The sequence below is a fragment of the Amblyomma maculatum genome, chromosome 11, assembly GCF_055883805.1.
Source record: "Amblyomma maculatum isolate TAMU_Amacu chromosome 11, ASM5588380v1, whole genome shotgun sequence".
Classification (NCBI taxonomy): Eukaryota; Metazoa; Arthropoda; class Arachnida; order Ixodida; family Ixodidae; genus Amblyomma; species Amblyomma maculatum.
In genome coordinates, this window is record NC_139354.1 from 124,847,904 (window position 1) to 124,871,251 (window position 23,348).

Below are 23,348 nucleotides of genomic sequence, written 5' to 3' on the forward strand. Positions count from 1 at the left end.
TTGGGATGCAACTTCGGAATCACGAGTGTTGTCGTTCGAATAACCTTGAGCTTTACCCGAAGGATATTAAATGAAGACAGCTGTCGGACATTTCGTTCCTCAGAAAAGAACTACAATGTACAGTAAAATACAGTGTGACCTCGACGTAAATCATTTAAGTGTGCACCTATAAGAGAGATAGGTACTGCGCCAGATTTTCCCCCAAATATCTTATTAAAAGTGTATAATAAATCATGGAATCAAATTAAGATGCAAAACACGGTCTTGTCTTCTCGTTAAGAAAAGGCGAGCCAAATCCAAACCGTCTTCATCATTGTTACAAAATACTATCCAAGCTTATCAGAGCTTCTACACGCGTAACTAGGCTCAAGGTATGCTTAACTCCTCCTCCTCCATACTTTTTAATTTTCGTTTTCGTGAATTATCGTCAGGGAGCAATCTCGCCGCTAACGTATGGCTGAATTGGGACACTATACTTAAGCCCTAACTCTTTTGGAGATTAGATTGAAATTCAATCTGTTGGCCACGTGATTGTGATCATCATGACTGCCTGCGGCGGTGGCGGCTTTTCAAAGAAAGAACCTGTGTATGTTATCGCATAAAAGGAACCATGAACTCCAGCGCAATTTTTCGTCTGCTCCTGGGAGCGAATCTCCTTTTCCTGCCATTTCACCGGTTGGGTTGCGCGCGCGCATTTCAGAACGAGTCTTCGTTGCCTTCTTTCCTTCAATAAATATTCAGTTTAGTCCAGCCTTGTATTGTTTTCATTCATGAGGCTCATTGTGATGGTTTCTTTAGAATGTTTACGTATGCAGTGGACTGCCTAATATAAGAGTGGCTTTATAAAAAACAACATAAAAAAAACATTCCATCTTGCGGGATGCCCATGAGTTCAGATGTAAATTATACAAAACTTTTTAGACCGATTGAGCTGTTATTTTCTAGCGGTATAAATTCGACCTATCAGAACAATACTGTCGCAATTACAGAGGAAGATCATCGCTGCAAGGCTCGATCTTTTCCTTTCGGAATAGTGCATTGAAGGATTTCGCGTAAAATCCTCACCCACAAAATTAGAATACGCAGACTTGTTATAATCAATATCTCTTCAGTGCTGGGATAAAAACTAATGATGAAGTGAAGCGAACAGATGTTAAGCAGTACTTAACCATTTTTAAGACATGTTTGCAGAAAGGATACGGCTGAGAATCGACGCCAATATTTAGCGCCTGTTTTCTGACTTCCAATCTAAACCATGTTTTTCAGAACCGGGCATTTCCTTAAAATAGGACGTTTTTAATTCAGATTCGATGACACAACTAACGTCCCTTAATATTTTCAGCTAGTACGGTCCCGTAAACTTTGTGTTGATATTGTTGCGCGCACGTTTGGTTTATTTATTGACCAATACAATGTTAGAACATCCCACAATCTACGTTTTATTATGCCGTAAAGGATCTTAGCCGGCCTTACTGAGTTCCTTTTACCTGAGTTGTATAATATTGGTGGTAGTTAGTATGCTTAAAAAAATTACCTCATTAAAATGTTAACGCAGATTTTATGATTATTTTTGCAAAGTGATTATAAGGCACACCTTTTAAATCAAATGTACTAAGCACCACCTTCCGCATCGCATTAACACAGAGAGAACTCACCGAGCATTGCGTGCCATCTGGATATCGGCGATCGGACATTCTTCCATTTACAACACACCAATACATACAGGGGTTCACATTTGACTGCAATAAAACATGACGGTAATTGTAAATTTTTGTGCTGGTTGCTGGACTAATAAATTTTGCAACTGGCGTGTTGTGGGCTACAGTATCATATAATGTTTTAGCAGCCATTTATTTACGGCCCTTTATTACAGCAATGCAAAAGAAATATTCGCGTACCAATAGACGCTAGTCGCTTCTTTTTATTCCTTACGTATAATAGTCAGGCTAATTTGTGCCTAGTATAGGAATGCCTCATGAAACCGCGCAAAAAGACAATGAACACAGAACAAAGCGACGGGACAAAGCGCGGCCAACCGCGCTTTGTGCCGTCGCTTTCTTCTCTGTCGCTTGTCTTTTTGCGCGGTTTCATGATACACTCATATTTTTGTAACACGCGGCGCTTTTACATAATCGAATGATATATCTCTCATCTAATCATGCAATTTTCACTGACTATTATTTTTTTTCTATTCAATATTTTTTTCTGGCATATTATCACAGATAATTCACGCTTTCGTTCCCGAGTACTTCAAGGCTTCATGTCCACATGATAAAACTCAACCCGTATCTCATTAGTTATTACCGTCATAGGCCTTCCTGTGCATGGGGCAGTAGCAGAGTTCGTATGACGCTTAGGCAGTCCGAAACCTGCAAAAGAAAAGTAACCTGAAACATTCCGCTTTTTATGGCTCTTACGTGAGGAACAAAGAGATAGGTAGATTGCAAATACTATAAGTTATCTGTTAGCCCCTTAAGAGTACGGGGTCCTCTAGTGTAACTATGAACCCAAATACTGTTAGAGGATGGATGTTTCTGCTTTCTAAATTTGCAGCTCTCCCTTTCACCTTTGTATCCCGACAAAGGGAAGGGCCTTCACTATTCTGTACACTATCTGTATTTGTCCTTAAAGAGAACTCAATTCTCTGCGCAAAGGATAGCATGCCCAAACTGGAGTCAATCTTATATGACAAGCTAATGTGGCCCGGATAAGGGGGGAAATACTTTTAGCGTTACGAAGACATGTGTTTCAACGAAACTTGCGGAAAACTATTATTTGGACAAAAATATATTTCTGCTTCGCTCTAGTTTAATTTTCTTTCTGCATTTTCTGGGATATATATACCGAAAATAATTTCGATTGTGTCTTAGAACCAAATGCATATCTTGTAAATTTTTGAAGCAAAACGCTAATAAGCAGAAGAGTGACTATAATCTTTTCGTATTTTTTCGCTTCCAGATAATCTATACCAACGCCTACGACGTGTGTAATTGCCTCGCCTCCAGAAGCGCTATTTCGAAATGTGTAACGTGCATCATTGATAGAAGACAACGAAAGTAACTTCATTATGCTGTCTCGTGCGTTTTCATACCTCTTGATAAAAAGGTGGCTAACATTATTCATTCAACTTCGAGCTCCGGTTATACAACAATTCTGGCTTGTTTTGTGCACATTTTTGTTCATTGTATATAATAGAGTTGCTAAAGCCGAAATGCTTGCCACTTATAGCCGAAGGGTTTGCGATATTTACCTTCAAGTAATAACTTTTGGGTAAACAAGATAGCATCGACATGCGCCTATGCTAGATGGTGTATGTATAAAAAATAGAGTTATTTAACAGTCAGAGCATATCATAGCATTTTCTTTGACAGTACACAAGTGTGCGATTAATGCAAAGTAAACATTGATTTGCAGTTGCTATGTGGCAGCTTATACGGCCATTGTACAATTTAGAAGAAGGAAAGCCGGGCTTACCGGGGAGTACCATAATAACCCATAGAGAAAGCCAGAGTGTTTTGGTTATTTGAGGCATTTTCTATCCGCGACCAGCCTTTTCTGCGCTCCTCACTATAAATGCGAACGCTTCAGCGCCGCGGAAATATTTACAGCTGAATCTGCTATTCAAAGTATATAGCACCAAACGTAGCCTGTAAACTGCCGTCAGGTTTTTCTCTTCATATTGATCAGCGTGTGACAGTGGGAAACCAATAATTTCAATTTTGATATTTCTTATGTCGCATCACTCATTTTAGGCAATCTATGTCGTGAGAATAAAATATAAGCCGACAGGCATATATCATAAGAAACCAAACAATGGGTACTTAACTATAACATTTTTGTTGCCGGCTGCTCTAGACCATGTGGAATGTTTTTGTTTTGGGGGTAAAATGTCTCATACTGCTCGCACCCGTGCCTATAAACCCAAAGTTTAGTGGAGAGACGTGGCTTTGTGGAGGAAGTCCAACACGCAGTATATTTAAGCAAGAGAAATCAAGAAAGGATTTCTTAACAATACTAAAATCCGTCTTTAGGTAAAACTTATATTTATGTGCGAGGTTACCTAATGTTATTAAAATATTTCCATTTATGAATATATGGTACTTGCTAAAAGTTGTTGTTTAAGCTAAGCATCACTATCGTGAGCAAATTTAGGCTACAATTACCTAACGTTTTGTCATCTTCGCTCTCTTCCTGCTACATCCGTATATGAATGTATCGTTTTCTCCACCAGATTATATCTGAACGCGCGAGATGTAGCAATAGTATAAAAAAGCTGTGACGACATGGAAATAAAGTATCTCACATCGCATGGAACGCGCAGGCCACTCGCGATGCGAGTCCCGGCAAAACGAAATCCATCATTGAATCAAAAGCCGGATATATGACGTTCGACAACCTGATTTTGGGAGTCTATTCGTCTGTTGACAGCTGCTGAGAGTGTAGTTTCTCACCAGTGAAGGTTTTTGTTGTAGTATTACATCTGGGCCTCATAAGAACACAAAACTGTACCCACAGGACTCTCTTTGCGGTCGTGGAGAAGCTAAACTTGAAGCTGGTTAGAGATGATGCATATGGAAAGATTTAGACCATGCTCTCCTTGGCGACCATTTTGGGACACTCAACCCTAACAGCTTCAAGTTCGAATCGCATCGCGTGAAGCTAGCCTAGCAGTGGTGGTTGAGAAACTCGCGATGTTTGAATTGGTAGTCCTAATGATTAGTTCACATAGGCCGAGCGAGGTAACAGAAACAGTGCTAAAAGGCGTGTTTTACTTCGGGTACTTACTGAACGAACGGTTGACCTTTTGTGTGCTGTCATGACCTAGACAGGAAAAGAAGAAAGGTAGGCTTTAAAATCGATAAGCAAAAGACTAAAGGAATGTTCGATAGCCCCGGGAAGGAACAGCAGCTCACGTTATGTAGAGAAGCACTAGAAGTAGTAGGCGAATATATCTACTTAAGGGAGGTAGTAACTGCAGGTGCCGACCATGAACACTAATCTACAAGAAATTGAAGGCTGGCGCGCTGAATGGCAAATCGTACTAAATCCTGAGAACTCAGTAATTGTGTCTGTTAACAGGAAGAATATGATATGTCCTTACTACATAGCAGTTAAACAAGCTAATAGGGTACAACAGAAAAAGTATCTTGGTTTGACCTTCAGTTCTGACCTAAGCTGGAATACGCACAAAAATAATGTATGCTACAGATACATTACGTTACAGATACATTTTTTGGATACAGATAGAGATACATATAGATACGAATACAGAGTAATATGGAGGCTCAGTCTTATTATCCGCAGTGCATGCAACTCCCAATATAAAAACATTCACTTATAGGAGCCTGGTTAGGCCGGTACCTGAATATGGGTAAGTTGTGTAGGACCCCTACCCAGCATCTCACAAAACAAAAATTGACAAAGTTCAAAGACTTTCTTCCCATTTTGTCTTCAATAAATACCGCAAAACCGATTCACCGACCGAATTATGCCGATCAGCCAACCTCGAAAGACTAGAATGCCGCACTAAGACAGAAAGGCTGAAGTAACTCTTTCTTCTAATCCTCTTTCTTCCCTCTTTCTTCCTCTTGCTTCTAATCCATGGTCACTTCCAGATTAATACATCACACTATGAGCCACCAGACATCGCCATAGTAAGTATTTTCCTGTGCCGTTTTCTCATAATGATTGTTTTAAATACTGCTTCTATTCTCGAGTGAATAAAGAGTGGAACATGCTGCCTGACTTAATTGTAAAAAGTAATACTCTAGATGCCTTTCTTGAAAGCCTGAAATATACGTTGCATAAAACGTACATATATAAAATCTGTCCCTCTGCATAATCGAATTCCCTTTTTTGTGTTATTTGATTTTCTGCTTTACGTCCACTGTATTTGCTTTTATATACGTGTCGGACTTTTGTAGTTGTTGAAATGTGCTCCCTTCTTTAATGTGATTATTGATTATTCTCCACATCTCTGATAGCCTCCATAGGCTTACAGTAATAATGAATAAATGGATGAATGAATGAATGAATGAATGAATGAATGAAATAACAAGAATAAGTTTGGGATGGAGCGCATTTGGCACCACTATCAGCTTATTGGTATCACTCAAGAGGAAAGGTTCCAACAGTTACGTCTTACCAGTCCCCACCTATGGGGCTGAAACGTGGAGGCTAACGAATAGGGTTGTACTTAATTTTAAGACAACGCAGAGGGCTATGAAACGAAAAGCTGTAGAGGCAACTTGAAGAGATAAGAAGCTTGCAGTGTGGGTCCGAGAAATAAAGCACGTCACTGACGTTCGAGTGGAAATCAAGAAGATGAAATGGCATCAAAATGACATGTAGTGCGAAGAGAGAATAACCGACAGTCGCTTAGTGTAACAAACTGGATTCTAAGGGAAGAAAACCTAGCTTGGGGCTGCAGAAAGTTAGGTGGGTGGATGAGGTTAAGAAGTTCACGTAGGACAAGTGGATGCAGCTAGCACAGTCTCGATTCATTGAAGAAATATGGGATAGGCCCTCACTCTGGAGTGGGTATAGTCAGGTTGATGATGATGACTCTGATTATGACCGTGATGATGATGTGTCTGTGGTGGGTTCCGCCAAGCGTTATGGACGGAAGACATTCCTGAAATAAGGACAGCGAAGTGGTGGTGAACACCGGAGAGCGGGCGCAGGAAGGGCGGTAACGAGGAAGGATATATGGGCTCCCGCGAGGCACACTGCCTGTGTCATGCGAGCTGCCCCTGTCCGCCTCTGGGAGCAGCGGTATATGCCTGCAACGGTTTCCAGTTTCTAGTAAACATTCGGATCTTTGAGGAGTTGAACTACGGAAAGCAGTCAAGTATCCGGCGAGGAGGATTCTCGAAGGGAGAGTGGATTAGGAGGGAGCACGGTGAACGCGGAGACGACAAAAGAGACTGAACTCGAGTATTGAGCGGAGAAAGTGCCCTCTAAGTGAAATGAAGTGTGGGCAATTTTGCTTATAAATAATCATAACCTGTAAAGCCCAAGTGTGGTCGGGCTTCGTCGGGGAACGCCAGACGTTAGAAGCAAAGGACCTGCCTGACTGAGCGGGGACATACTATTCCCTCGTGATTGAGTAAAAAGAAGAAACTTCGCGTAGAATTCCTCGTGGATAATGATACTGCTGGCAATAGAGAGCAATTTGTCTGATGTAAAGAAGTTTTGACAGCCATTGCAAAGAAACACAATAACAGGCAAAAGCTGAAAGCGAAAAGGCTTTCTCGTTTAGGTCCCGATTACCAGTTTGTCAAATGGTTCTTTTGAGACTGGGATCCGATAATGACCGTGATGAACACGAAATATATTGTAATACGAGCTGCTTCGATGCCGAGTTGGGAAAAAAGTTTGCTATAGTACATGAATAAAATTTGGCACGCGATAAAGGATTAGTAGATGGAATTCAAATCAAATCAAGTCAAATTAGATGTATTTTCCCACAAGTGGATGGTCGCCTGGGCTAAAAGCTGTACAAACAGTTTGACAGAGGCCCAGGAAACCGGTACACAATAGAGCAGGAGCAAACAGCAGATTCCAAAAGTTCCTTAACAATATGACCATGACATTAAAAGTATTATGCAATGTATATCTCCGCAGCACGATATGAAAACAAAACAAAAAAGTTGATCAATGATGAAACCAATGGAACAAGCTCAATGCAGAAAGTTCGCAAAGGTGAGTATGATATTTAAAGAACACATGCATGAATAGATTATATATGCACGAAGTAGGTTCTTAACTGCTTAGGACTAAAACCAACTGTGTTTTTATGCTTGTTGAGAAAAACGGGAAGATTATGAGCCAATGATTATACTTTGTAGTTTGTTCTAAAATGTGGTAGAGACCATGTGTCATTGCATCTAGTGTTTACTATTGCAGTGCCGTGTTCAAGAGATGCAAGTTTTACCAAGAAATTACCCATACCTGTCGAACCGAAATATGTTAATTGTAACAAACGATATTCATAAATATTGTCCACACGGATCATATTAAGTGATGTTGTTAAGGGTTGAACATTTGATGTGGGTTCTAAGTTTACGATGAGACGAATAATTTTTCTGTACAACACAAGAAGCTTGTTCATATTTGTTTTAGTTGTTGTTGCCCATACTAGAGTACAGTAGTTAACATGAGAAAGGAACAGAGCATAGTAAATTTGTAGTTTAGCACTTATGGGGAGCAATGTGCGACAACGTGAAATCACACCAGTAACAATCTAGAGCTTTCTAGAAATGTGGTTTATATGAGCGTCCCATCTAATTGCGAAGAAAAGTATACACCTAGAACCTTATGCTCGTGAACTATCTCTATGTGCTGGTCTTAAAAAATGAATGGATCTAGGGGAGGAATTACTTTATTATTAGCTCAAAATATAATGGCTTTGGATTTAATTGGGTTTACCTTGATTTTATTTGCTTTACTCCAGGCTGAGAGTTTGATAAGGACATCATTAGATTTTAACACTAGTTGGCTGATATTATTCGCAGAAATAAATAGGGTACTATCAACAGCATAGATCACAAATCGAACTGAGGTTGACAATATCATTTATATAAGTGTTAAATAAAAGGGGGCCCAAAACACTTCCTTGTGGTACGCCACATACTATTGGTAAGAGAGATGACCTTTCGTTATTGATGCATACGCACTGGCGCCTATTTTCCAGGTAAGATTGCAGTAGAGCCAAAACTTTTCCATGAATTCCATAAGATCGAAACTTATTAATGAGAATACTGTGATCGATGGAGTCAAACGCTTTGCTGAAATCGATAAATATTCCTGCTGTAAGTAAATTATTATCAATATTTACCAAAATTATTTCCTTCAGGCTTTGCAAAGCAGCCTCAGTAGAGTGACCTTTTCTAAAACCATACTGTGAGTCTGTTAAAAAATTTTTCTTGTCAAAAAAGTTTCCGATACGAGAAAAAATTAGCTTTTCTAATCCCTTAGAAAACACTGGGAGTCTGGAAATTGGCCTGTAATTAGATACAATGTTATGATCCCCTCTTTTAAATAATACAGACACCTTTGCACATTTCATAGCAGTGGGAAATATACCAGACTCAAGTACCAGATTGAAAAAATGAGCTAAAGGAGATGTTAAGAATTTTAATGCGTATTTCACGGGTTTAATTTGAATATCGTCGGCATCTAACGACCTACTGTTATTTAGGGCCATGAATGTGTTGTATATCTCGTTTTCATCAGTAGGAGCAAGAAATATGCTTTCAACACTGTTATAAGCTAGGGAAACTGTATCTGATGAAATACAAATTGGTAGTGCGGCGTTTACAAGGTAGTGGTTGAAGTGATCTGCCAAGTCACAATCTTTCAGATTACGCCCATTTACTGTAATTGTTCCTGGAATTGAACGAGAGCCATCACGTCCAAGGACATTATTTATAAATTTCCATGCAGCACCGTGCCGTTGACTGTTAATATTTGCTAACAGGTTAGCATAATATGCATTCTTTGCCCGCTTTAGCTCCGCGTTTACTTGATTTCTGGTTTTTTTTAAACTCCTTTAGGGCAGCTTCACAGCGCGACTGGAGAAATGAATGATATAGGCGGTTTTTATTTCTGATTAATTTTAAATGCTGCCGGTTAACCCATGGTTTTCTTGTTTTATTTGATGGTTTTGCTGATACTAACGGAAAATGTTTTGCGTATGTATTCACAAAGAGTTTAATAAATTCAGTGTATGCCTTATTCACATCTAGTTTGCTGAAGACCGTAGACCAATCACAAGCAATTATGTCTTGTTTGAACGATTCCAGACTATTCTCGGTGACGGACTGAACCATTAGCGACTCCTTGCGTTACCTTGTTCCTTTGAAAATAGTCTGATAGGTCATAAATACAGGGCAGTGGTCATTTATGTCAGATGCTAGAGTGCCAGAGCTGTAAACAGCAGTATTATTGTTTGTGAAAATGAAGTCGAGCAACGATTGAGTACTGACAGTGATTCGTGTAGATGTTGTTATTAAGTTCAAAAAACCAGAAGAATGCACCACACTGTTAAAGTCCCGAGTAGCTTTAGTATCATCAAGTATGTTTATGTTAAAATCGCCACTGCAGAAGAGACGGAAGTTGTTGCTGCATACATGTTCGAGCAAGAGCCAAAAAAAACTGCATAAAAGAGTTCATGCTACCTCCTGGTGGACGATATACAACTGATATGGTTTCATTTTTGCTCTGTAAGGTTATTATCTCATAGTCAGACGTTACTTTACTAAATTCGGATACAATTTCGCAGTTCTTGCGCATTGTAACGTAAACCGCGACACCACCGCCCCGTGTGCCTGTACGATTCAAAAAGAAATTATTGTAATCTTTTAATTTTAACATTTGGCATCAATCATAGTACCATGTTTCTGATAACATCACAATGCTGAATTTAAAACTAAAGTCATCGAGAAATGAAGTAAGCATGTCCTCTTTTCAAGTCATCGACCGTGCATTGATATGCAGAACTGATTCAAAAGGGTTTTCTGGAACTTCAACATTTTTAGGAAAAGTGAATTCTTGATAATTCACTGCAGAATCCATGATATGATTGTCAATGTTCGTTGTTTTCAGCACAATCGGATTTACTCCTGTTTAAAAAATATCTCTTCTAGACTACTTTCGCGCGGTATCAACACGGCTGAGCTGCCATCTGCTTGCTTTGCATAGATTTTGCCGTTGAATGCCCAGACAGATTTCCATTTGTGCTCGTGTTTCTTTTTCACAGCCATGGCAAGCAATTTCTTGAGTGTTGTACAGAGGTGCTCATTTGCGAAAACAGGTGCTTTATCATCATTTGTCAGGCGCGCTTTCTTTGCTTTCCTTCAAACAGCATCACGTTTCGTGCGTGTTTTAAACTGTACGACAATGCTTTTTGTCTTATCAGTCTTTCGCGTGGGCACTCGATGGCAGACGCCTATATCGCTTTCCGTTATTGGTTCGTTCACAGCACAACCGATCTTAGAAAGCAAATCTGGCAAGCTTTCATTTTCTTACTCAATAACAACCTGAAATTCGATGTTTGCTTTCCGAGAATACTGTTCCAGAGAGACCATTCGGTCTTCAGGTACTTGAATTTTAGTTTCTGCTGCAAAGCAATTTTCGCAGAGGGATTCATTTTGCGTTGCCAGATCTTCTCTTTTCAAGATTTCTGCCTCTAGCTTTTGCTTTAGTTCCTCGATTGTTCCGTGAGAAAATTCAAGACTCTGAACCAAATTTCTCTGTTGAGTTTCCAAATCCCGTATTTCACTGCGCAAATCCCTTTCTATGGACTCGCGAAACACTTTCAGCTCTTGCCTTATTTCCTCTTTGAACTTCTGGAGGTCGGCCTCTTTAACTGACATATCGCTTGCGATATGCAGAGCAAAATTAAAGACAGCGCTGAAATTGTAGGCTCAATCTGTTTAGTTAGTTAGGAACAGCAGTGCATGGTCAATACAAATGAATAACCAGAGCAGCAGCAGCGACAGCAGAACAATGAATTGATAAAAAATAAAGAAATAAGCACCATAGTGACAGGACTAACCTGCGCAAGAATAAGGGGCAACTTAGATGCTGCGCACTTTGCTGTCGCTGCTGCTGTTGTGATGATCTGCAGATCGCGATTTGAATTTATAGGCAGGGGCTCCCGGAAGGCCAGCAGGACTGTTTCCGGAAGGTTGGGCGTACGCAGTTGCAGAAAACCTTGCACGTGTCATCGCTTCCTGGTGTGGTGCAGCTATTAGGTGATGGCAGCAGGCGAGAATGGAATGTGAGCTCAGCTGCGTCGGGAATCGGCCTGCGCAAGAATAAGGGGCAACTTCAATGCTGCACACTTTGCTGTCGCTGCTGCTGTTGTGCAGAACAATTCTCAAAAGGAAGGAATTCGTTCGACAAGAATAGCTTCCTTCGCCAAGGAACGAACCGGAGGTGGACATCCAAGAGCTCAAAGTAGACACTAAGCGGTAATTAGCATTACTTAGACTTCACAATGTGTTCTGACTCTAGTATTATGCAGGATGAGTAGGGGCCTGAGAGTATGCGACAATGTCAACCTTGACTGATCAACTCTCCGATTCCCCGAAGCTGGAACAAAGAATACAAGGAAACAGGAAAACAGAATTTGAGTTTGCGGGAAGCTAGAAGCAGGCTGAGCGAAATTCGGTATATTACTTTATTGGAATTTAGCTTAGTTTGGTTCGAACAAAACAGATATCTGCAATTTCATCCCGCACTGTGCGGCATAATTAGATGGCAAGATTGTTCGATAGCTGTTAGATCTCTGAGAAGACAAAGGCTTGTCTACCAAACGACATGGCAAGAAGCTCTCCAGCCTTATAGAGGGAATAGAATTGGCCGAGTAGATCAAGCACAGGAAAGAAAATGGTGATGAAAGCTGAGCGCGCAATAAAAAGGGATGGTAGCAAATATTTGATCAAAATGAAAGAATAAATTTGCAAATATTTGACTGAAAAATAAGGAGAATTGTTACAATAGACCGATCCCACCAACCGATCTGCGCATGCGCCGGTTTTCCGGAAGTCGCGCCGCCGCCATGCTAGTTGTAGTGCAGTTGTCAGCCGAACTACAGCCAGCTGCACTACTGCACCATTCCAATCACCTCTCGTTGAGTACACGGAATGTTCTCGCACGTCTCTCCGACTTCACTATCGAGGAAATTTCGTCATGTGAGTACTTTACTAAATTGCATTGACTCTTTCATGAAAGCTCAACGCTTGAAAGTGTCTGCTGCTCTTCCTTTTCTGTGATGATATGCGCCGAGTATCGCAGTGGTTTTATCTACAGTGTTATTCTAGATGACTACAATTTCAGATATGTACGGGTATTATTCTGATGTAAGCACTTATTTTGCTGCACTGTTTTAACTCACGTGCATCGCATTGAGTGTAACGTTAACGTAGCTATGAATATAGGAGCACCGCAAAATGCGGCGCCGAGTAATTTGAACCCTTGATGGTACTTACACGGCCATCGCAATTAACTAATATTTAGCCGCTGTGATATCTTGAGGTCCGTCAGTAGGCTTGGTGACATTTTTTATTTGTGTGAAAGTGAATAGTCTCGTTACTACTTTAAAAACTTCAACTGCATAGCCTGAGTCAAGTTTATCAACTTCGCACTGGCGAATACGCGTCATTCTTTATATAAGTAGCCGTAATAATATTCTATTAATGATTGATACCGATGGATTAGCTCCAAGCTGTAAGCAAGAGTACAGAAGAAACAATGCGCGCGGTGGCGCATTTGTTCTGGATTGGTTTTTGCATTATGATTTTTGTCTTATTCCTGCCTTTTCTCTTCACCACTTTCATCTTATATTTATTTTGATATTTAGGGTTCCTTGTAATTGCAACTTAACATATTTAGATTTGCCTTATTACAGCTTTCTTTAAGCATTTTAAGTGCACTTCAACCTCAGTACAGTACCTACCTTCAAAGTACTTTAGGCAGTGTCTGAATGATAAAATCAATGGAAATGAGAAATAGCATTCATTGAAGCCTATGTCTGCTCTAGAAAAATATCATTGTTATCAGATTAACAGCACAGTGTGACACAGGATTGAATAGATATCTGTAGGGTTTAAACGTTATTAAATGAAGGTTGTGTAATGTTAACAATACATAAAGCCTCTTTATTAACTTAGCTTATATGTGGACTATGGGGCACTGATTATCTGGTACTACCTGGCTTTTTTATCTTAGTGCTGCATGGTGTGTAAATGTTTCTATTTCACATATGACAATGGAAATGTCATGATTAAAATATCTAGTCTCAGAAAGTGTATAGACTGCAGAAAGTTTTGCATGCAGTGTTCGATTTGAAATTGCACTGGCGTGTTGTATGACTAGACATTTTAACTTTTTGACAACTGTGCACGATTCTGCCATGTCTTGTGGTCTACAGAACCGCAATGGTCAAGGCTGGACCACTGAAACGCTGTCAATGAACCCTTTCTTCGGAAAAGAGGACATTGTCAGGTATGCAAACTGTATATAGCAAGCTGTCATTCTCTCTAAAACTGATGAGTGCCTATTCGAACCCTGAGAGAGCATGACCATGTTGAAAGGTTTGAGGAAGTTTCTTTTTTTTTTTCAAACCAATAGTGTGGTGCTACAAATTCCTTATTTCATTATGAAGTGTTTGCAAGGTTTATACAGAACTCGACGTTAATAACTTATGATAAGGGTGTCAGTTTTGCTATGCATGTCGCTTTTTTAGTGATTGTTCAAAATGCATCCTATGGGTATCCTTTCATTTGAAATGGAGTAAAGCTTAGAAGTGCTCATTTTATTACTTTGTCTGATTTATAAAGCAGCACCAAGGTTTCTTGGTGTCCGACTTTAATCAACAGAGTCCTCCTAAATTGGCTTTTTCGGATGTACAGACCAGATTGGAGCTCATGTGAAGAAGGAAGTTTTCTATTTTTAGAGCTTCTATAATGCTAAAAACTTTAGTATGCAAGGTAATCAGGGTTCTACCCAGAACATTTTCAGAGGTGGACACTTGTGGACCAAAGAAAGAGAGGGGGGGATGTTTAAATGGCCTCATTGCATTTTTGAGGACGCTTCACCACACGATCTGTGGCTTGAGTGTGTAGTTGAACATGCTTGAAAAAAAGTATCAGAAGTTGTAGGGCCGCGCCCAACGATAAACACTTGCAGGTGCGCGTCTCTGCATGGCGCCCTCACCCGACTGTCTGCTTCTGGTATTGTAAAAGCGGTTCCCTTCTACAAGCGTGCCGCGGGTAGGGGGGGAGCCGAGCGGACCGTCGGCGCCGGATTTGCGAGACCGTTTTAGCCCGAAGGTCATTCATGGGAACATGCGTAGCGGAACTTCTGCCAGGTGCACGCATGTATGGCACCCTTCGTACTGGCCGGTAGCGAGCACCCAAATGACCCTTCCGCCTCTTTTTTTTTACACTGCAACTTTGAGCAGTGGGAAAGCAATTTTACCCTGTTTGCAGACGCGACAAAAGAGCGCCCGAAGAAGCATTCAGGAGTTGATTCGGGTATTGTGCTCACAGCGGGCAAGCCAGAAGCTCCCCTTTAAACCGGCGCCACCTGCGGAATGGCGGCTGGTTGATCTTTCCCTTTCTATGTCGTTACTCGTAGTGGTAAATATGGGTGGCGCGGGGCAATGCACTGTGGAAAGGATTCGGCCAGCAGCGGCAATGTGGATGGGGTGGCGGTGTGCGGGCGACAAATGGGAAGAAAGTCTCCCGAGTGGAGAGGGTTCGACATCCCCACTGGGGAAAGAGTTTTCGCTGTGCTTTGTTTGTTGTAATTTGTATTGCTAGTGGGGCCTGTGTTAGAGGCTAAGGCCAACCCATGGGGCTGTGCCCATCTAGCATATTTCCTTATTCGACAGTTGATGCGTGGAGCTGGCCTCTGAAAATGACCGCCCCTATTTCTTTGTTTTGTGGAGGTGTAAAATAAGACGCGATTCAAGAGAGTTCAGTCCAGTCTGAGCTGAGGCTCCATGCGTAGGCATGTAACGCGGCTGTTCTGCTTAGGCTCTAACTAGTTAGGTCGAAGAGTAAAGTAGCGCAGTGTCGTTTTTTGTAAATTCATTCCAACTTCCAGTTTTACTCTCTGTATATATATGCATTGCTGTAAATATATGCTCTATCATCATCACCTTCAAGTACGCCTCCTGGTCTTCCCTAAGCCGAGCTACATAACAGGAAGGGTTTAAAGAACCTTCCGAAAAGGAACAAACGACATAAATTCTACTGAAACCTCATGTTTCTGATCGGCTAATGCATTCACCTTTCATTGAAGTTCTTTTAATTAGCACTGCCTACGCCGCTGCCTCAGAGTACCCTCGGAAACACCCTAAAACACTACTTCAGTGCGGTATACAGTACAGAAGCCCACATGTGCGACCATGTGTCAGCATATTATTGGCCACGACGGGGGTGGTCATGCATTGCTTCTTCTAACTTCTATCCTTGCCAATATTTTATGAATAGTCAAGGCGGCCATTATACTGCGGTCGTCTATAGCTGCCTTCCTACTTATTAATGCAACGAATACGTACCCATTTCCTGGTCACATACTCCATTGCGGCAGCGTCCTAGAGTGCTTTCTGATCCGTCAACCTGAAGAATACAAAATATTAATGAAGCAGTGTCGGTAGGTAGTGTATCTGGATAAACGCTAGTTTAATATGTAAATATTCTCAAGTAGCGGCACAATCTAATTTTCATAATTTTCGTATAGGCAAATGTTTTCGCATAGTTACGGTTTATTTTCACAAGTGACGACAAAAGATGAGCAGAAGGGAAACTAGCCTTCTCATGCCCGGTTTAGTTAGCTTTTTTTTTTCGAAGAGTTTGCCACAAGGCATAAGTTGAGAAAGGGGGAATGGGATAAAGGAGATAGAAAGTTAAAAAAAGGAGTACAGTCCAGTTGTGCTTATGAATTCGAGAAGGTTGGCAGTATAGCGATTGTCCATTGTCCATTTCTCATAATCACTATCGCGATTCCACCGCAGGCCCACCTTCATGATTATCCGTTGCCTGATGTGCGTTGTTGATGGACACGTCCACAACAAGTGGCGCACATCGCAGACGTCAGGTGGAGTGTCACGGTGAGGGCACCTGTCAGTCACTGGTAGGTCTTTTTCCCGCCATCGATGTCGAACAGATGGGGTCAGAGCCGCCCCTGCCCGGATCCGGCGCACTGTCACCTCCTGCCGAGTAAGACTACGGGGGAGAGGGTGCGAACACGGCGGAATGAGAGCGCGTGTTCGGTGGCGCAGAACTTGCGAATCGGAAACGTGGGACAGGAACGGATCTGGGGGAAGAGGGGAAGGTGGTGGATCATCTGATGTGTTTATATGCGTCATAGCATCTGCTTGTATGTTATGTGGATCGCGAGCATGGCCGCGAATTCAGTGTATGCGAATAGGACATGGGTACTTTGAACATAGCAAATGTATGTACTGTGTTATTTGGAATGTGCGTCGTACGGCCTTAAGCTGTTTAAGGGCAGTGAGAGAGTCTGTGTAAAGATGAACTGCATTGAATGTAGGAACTGGTGGGAGGGAATGTATAGCATTGTAAATTGCTTGAAGTTGATGACGGCCACAATATATGCGCAGTGTGCGGTAGATTTCAGAAGCCTACTTACAATTGCATTTGTGAGTGTTTTATGCCATAACGCCACTAGGCAACTCACAAATAATTCTTGTTTCAATGACAATACGATCGCTTCTTAGAAGGCAATTTTCTTGCCGTCGCACTACAACTGCACGGGAAAGGGCTGCCCGCGGTGCCCATTGAAAGGTCCTCCTTTTCTCTGTGGCCGTGAACCAACAATCTCACTGCGCTTCTGTGTTCTTGTGGTGGCGTTGAAATTTGTTCATAATGCCGCTTTTCAAGTCTGATGGTCACCCTATTTCGGTCGTGTTGAAATTTACTGATACCGTGATCACACTTTCGCAAAGCAAAATAGTCTCAATCTGGGAATGTGACCACAAAAAAAAATTACTTCCGGTCACTACACACAAAATGCAAATCCTCATCGAACGTTGCAAGAAATATGACTTCGCTGTTTATTTCCAAGAAGCGATCACTTGTCTCGGAGGTCCCGGTCCTTATCGAAGGAGTCAAGTCGAATCATGACCATTTCAGCACACAGCAGGCTATCGGCAACTCTGTCGTCCTCACCTTGAATGGCTTTCGACACTGTGGCAAGAAAGAGAAAGCGGAAGCCATAGTGCTCCTGCTCGCTTCTTTGACAGTCGCGCCGAAGAAGTCGAATCGGCCGAAGAAGTCGAACTTGAACGTTTGAACGTAATAAATTCTATTAGCTTTATGATAACGTCTCGGCGTTTTAGTTTAAACCTGATAAGGACGGACCTGCAACGATGTTCTTGAACATCGTTGCACGGAACACAATGTATTGCCGCTTATCCATTATCCAAAACGTTATTGCGCTTGTTAAAATATTGTTGAAGTGTCGTGGTTTTGTCGCCGCCCTGTCCTGCGGAGGCGGTTAGCCATATTTGCAGCCCCTTTGCACGGTCTATCTCTTGAACGTTTTGTTCGGTGTTTAGTTAAAACCCAAACAGGGGAGATCGGGCAGGAGAGCTGCCTGCATCTTATGTGGATTACCTTGCTATCCGTCGTCTTGCAGGGGGAGCATAGATGAGCATAGGTGGGACCAAGCTGTAAGGCGCAGCTGTAAATGTGACGCAAAATATTTGCGTCACCTCGCAGCGCTCCGCGCTTCCGAAAAAGTCATGGGTTTGTGAATCACCGTAGTAAAGAGCTTTGCCTCCTGGCTTTTTATGCGGTGGTTGGTTTCCCCAGTCCTGTTTTACCCAAGGCAGAGCAGTCGGTATGAGTGTTACAACGCTCTAAGCTCCAGTGTGCCATGTTCAGTTCAGTTCAGTCGTTCAGTCGTGTCCGACTCTTCGTGACCCTATGGACCATATCACGCCACGCTTTCCGGTCTCTCACTATCTTCCTAACATCACATACCTTCATCTGCATTGCCTCAAGGATGCCATCTAACCATCGCGTTCGCTGCCCACTCCTTCTCCGGCGACCCTCAACCTTTCCCAACATCAAATATTTCTCCAGCGACTCCTCTCTTCTCATCAGATGACAAAAGTAGCTGAGCTTTAACTTTAGGATTTGACCCTCCAATGAGCAGTCAGGGTTTATGGTCGACAATATCGACTGATTTGATCATCTGGCAGTCCAAGGAACTCTCAAGAGTCTTCGCCAGCACCACAATTCAAACGCGTCCATTCTTCGGCGGTCAGCCTTTTTCACAGTACAACTCTCGCATCCATACATCACAACTGGAAAGACCATAACACGAGATATACGGATCTTGGTTGTGCGACTAATCTCTCTTCCCTTTACTAGGCGGTCAAAGCTAACCATTGCTCTCTTTCCTAGATGCAGGCGTCTCCTAATTTTATGGCTGCATTCTCCTTCCTAGGTAATCTTGAAGCCCAAGAAGAGAAAATCTGTCGCAGCTTCCACTTCTTGTGCCTTGATGCTCCAGGACTTGATAGGGCAAGACGCCATGATCTTTGTCTTTTTAATGTTCAGTTTAAGCCCGACCTTCTCATTCTCTTCTTGTACGCGCATACAAAGTTTCTTGAGTTCCACCTGACTTTCTGCCATTAAAGTGGTATCATCCGCATATCTAAGGTTGTTGATACGTTTTCCAGTAATCTTCACTCCAGCTGAAGACTCGTCCAGACCGGCCTTTCTCATGATGCACTCTGCATATAGGTTAAATAGGCAGGGCAACAGTATGCAGCCTTGCCTCACTCCTTTCTCAATCGAAACCAACCAGTAAGACCATGCCCAATTCTAACTGTGGCATCTTGCCCTTCATACAGGTTCCTGAGGAGACAGATGAGATAAATTGGAACTCCCATCTCTTGGAGAGCTTGCCACAATCTGCTGTGATCTACGCAGTCAAACGCTTTCGCATAATCAATAAAGCAGAAGAGATGGGTTTCTGGAACTCTCTTGCTTTTTCCATGATCCAGCGAAGGTTGGCAATTTGGTCTCTACTTCCTCTGCCCTTGTGAAACCCAGCTTGCACTTACGGAAGCTCCCGGTCCACATACTGCTGCAGCCTACCTTGGAGGATTTTCAACATCACCTTGCTAGCATGCGAAATAAGCGCGATCGCGCGGTAGTTGGAACAATCTTTGGCACTGCCTTTCTTTGGAATGGGGATGTAAACTGACCTCCTCCAATCCTGTGGCCACTGCACGGTTGCCCAAATCTTCTGACATGATGTATGCAGAATGTTAACAGCGTCATGGTTGAGGTTTTGAAGCAACTCAGCTGGAATGCCATAAATTCCGCTAGCTTTGTTCTTAGCTAGGCTGGCTAAGGCCCATTCAACTTCACTCTTCAGGAGGCCCGGCTCGAGATCAGTAATCACAACCGTCTTATGCTAGGTTTGCACATTCGGGTCCTTGTTAAGTTCTTCTGTGTATTCCTGCCACCTCTTTATCTCTGAGGCTTCAGTGACGTCCTTGCCTGGTTTGTCCTTTATCACGCCCAGCTTAGCACCGAAGCTTCCTTTGATATCTTTAATTGTCTTATACAGAGCACTTGTGTTTCTTAATTGGCGGTTGTCCTCAACTGCTTGGCACTGTATGTCCAGGAAGGCATTCTTTTCTCTCCTTGTTATTTTCTGAAAATCCTCATTGAGAACCTTGTATCTTTCTCTATCCCCCATAACTTTTGCCATCCTCCTTTCCTCAGCTATCTGCAAAGCCTCTTTAGATAACCAGTTTGCTTTCTTGCATTTCTTTTGCTTTAGAACTACATTAGTAACTTCTTGTATTATATCACGAACATTAGTCCACATCTCTTCGGGCTCTTTGTCTTCTAGATCTAATTCTTGAAATCGATTCCGCACTTCTACAGCATATTCCAATGGAATTTTATCCAGATCATACCGGAAAGGCATTCTAGTTTTCTGTGTTTTCCTCAATCGAAGCTTAATTTTGGCAACAAGAAGCTGATGCTCGGTGCCACAATCGGCCCCAGGCCTTGTTTTTACTGCTTGTATAGCGCTTCTCCATCTCTACCGGCTAAGAATATAACCGATCTGATTCCTGTACAGAACGTCCGGTGAAGTCCATGTGTACAGGCGCCTCTTGTGCTGTTAAAAATGAGTATTCGCTATGGTCAGGTTGTTTTCTTGACAAAACTCTACTAGCCTTTACATAGCTTCATTTGGCTCACCAAGACCGAACTTGCCCGTAATTCCGGATATTTCTTCACTCCCGACCTTAGCACTCCAGTCTCCTATGAGAAAAACGACGTCTGATGATGGGGTGCGGTCTAAAAGGCATTGTAGGCCCGCATAAAATCTCTCAACGTCAACTTTTTCAGCAGTAGTGGTCGGTGAATAGACTTGGATAACTGTTATGTTGAAAGGGTGACCTTGGATCCGAAGTGAAATCATAGTGTCGTTTACGGAGTTGTATCCAAGCACTGCTTCGCTCATTCTTCTGTTTACTATGAGAGCGACCCCATTCCTTCTCTTGGATTCTTGCCCACAATAAAAGACATAATGGTCGCCGGAGTTAAATTCTCCCGTTCCGGTCCACTTGAGCTCGCTGATACCCAAGATATCAATGTTAAATCTGTTCATTTCTCGCTTGACGACATCCAGTTTACCTTGCGTGATAGAACTTACATTCCCTGTTGCTATGTGATATATCTCCTTGCAACATCGGACTTTCCAGTCGCTTCCCGACACAACCACAACTGAGCGTCCTTTTGGCTTTAGCCCAGCCGCTTCATTCGTCCTGGAGCTACTAGGAATCGCCCTTCGTTCATCCCCAGTATCATGTGGGACGCCTTCCAACCTGGGGGGCTCATCTTCCGGTACCATATCATTAATGGTATTGTGACTGGCCATAGGGTTTTCTTGGCAGGATATACTGGAGTGGGTTGCCATTACCTTCTCTAGTGAATCACATTTTGTCAGAACTCTCTGCCGTGACCTGTCTATCTTGGGTGGCCCTACACAGCACAGCTCACGATTTCATCGAGTTTCGCAAGCCCCTCCGCCACGACAAGGCAGTGATCCATGAAGTGCAATGTACAGGTTTCTATCATTCCATAAGAAATAATCATAAGGTCCGAATGTTAATGACGGACCTATTTCACTGCTTTTTTGTCGTACATTTCCTATGTATATTTTATTGACACGCTTCATTAAACAATCGAGGAGAAACTACGGTTCAATGCAATACGAGAAACAAGGAACTGTTAGTAGCACACGATGAGTGATATCTACGTAGGTTTCGTTCTGCGCAAACCACAGTCAACATTACCTTTCACCACGTCAAGCCTCTGGCCGAGGATTGTGTAAAAATTCAATGATAAGATTTTGAGATTACAGTTATAATAACATCCAACTTTTCCCTGAACGTGTTTAGGAGCAGTGCGCTTTTGGGTCATGAAGTAATATAATGATGGCAAATACTCCAATTCAGAAGTCGTGGTGAACGATTCAGTGTATCATATTGGTATCTTTTTTAGAATACTCGGAAACCGAGGAGCCATAATTTTTTCACGTGAACGAATTCGAAACGCCACCTTCGTGTTTGTCTGCAAAAAATTTGAGTACTCTTTGCAACAGATCCAATTCACCTGTTACTGAAGCAAATGCAATCGCATTTCAGCCAGGGAATCACCATTCCTATTCATTTTTCCATACCCCCACCCCCCTTCTGACTTTTCCCCACCCTACAATAGAGCAGTTCGAATGGATTTATAAAGAATGTTTTGTGTAGTGACGACGCTAGTCAGCTTCATGTTCGAAAATGGGAAGCCAGTCTGAAGCTTTAAATTGCATTTGGCGTTGCTGCTCTGTGGGCCACTGACAAGCGCTGCATTAACCACATATATGCTACACTGAAAATAGACCGAAAGATTTTCTGGATCTCTGAACCGCATTACAAAATACCTAAGCTGAATCCTATTGTATTCTGTTCAATACTAATATCATTCAAGCACATTAATCCCGGCTAGAAGACGCGATTTTTATTGCGTACGTGGTGGTGAGCGTAGATGATACATTTAAAACGTTTGTGGCTGCAAAAACAATGAAACCGATATATATGATATAGTTCATTGTTGTAAATTTTAAATTCAAATATTGTACAATTAAAACTACTGAGATTCAAGGAAGCACTCGGCTTCTTCTGGCTTGATACAACGAACTGAAGACGCAAGGCCGATATTGATGCGTGAAGCAAGTGCGCCTGAAAGATTGTTCTGTAACTTGTATCCACCACGTTTATTGCAAAAGCGGATCTGCACCGGGGGCGGCTGACTGCCAAGGCTTTGCTTTCCTACTGACTGCTTATCATGTATAGCGGTATATCAGCTATATAGTGGCAATAAAGAATCTTCACGACTTCCAACTCGGATAGTAAGTATATATGTCAAACAAATGTTCTATTCTAGATGTACACCATCTAAGGGCATGAAAGCGAGGTTACGGGTTGGATTGCGACCGATCAGAATTTCCCGCTACGATCTCTCAGTGGTAGGGCCTCGTAACTTCTTCATTCTTACTGGTTTTCTGTCAACTAATTAAACGGTAATTGCGGCTGAGAAGTGTGTCTCGACGCAAGGAAAAGACAATACACACCCTGGGAAGGCGTAAAAAGATTATGGTAGTGCACCCTGTGGTCACGGTCATACCCTTAGAGCCGGGCTTGCTCGTGATTGGTTTTACAGCTATTTACACTAAAGAACATCACATAAATCATTTTATAAAGAGAAACACTCTCCCCGATATTA

General features: G+C 42.2%; 1 protein-coding gene across 7 annotated transcripts in view; it reads right to left on the bottom strand.

Annotated features, from left to right (window-relative positions):
- Positions 1-23,348, bottom strand: part of LOC146174899 (uncharacterized) — a 266,551-nt gene that overhangs the window by 237,587 nt on the left and 5,616 nt on the right. For 4 of the 7 annotated variants that reach the window (XR_014702011.1, XM_084584108.1, XM_084584109.1 and 1 more), the window contains exons 4-7: positions 16,076-16,136; positions 4,786-4,821; positions 2,305-2,369; positions 1,656-1,739 (exon numbers count right to left, since the gene is read on the bottom strand). Coding sequence is in view for 6 of the 7 variants with exons in the window: in XM_084584108.1 (XP_084440234.1) it covers positions 1,656-1,739; positions 2,305-2,369; positions 4,786-4,821; positions 16,076-16,136 (246 nt within the window). In the remaining variant the exon portion in view is untranslated. Of the gene's footprint in view, positions 1-1,655; positions 1,740-2,304; positions 2,370-3,474; positions 3,584-4,785; positions 4,822-16,075; positions 16,137-23,348 lie in introns of those variants that run through there. The other 3 variants (XM_084584110.1, XM_084584111.1, XM_084584112.1) reach the window with 3 other exon arrangements.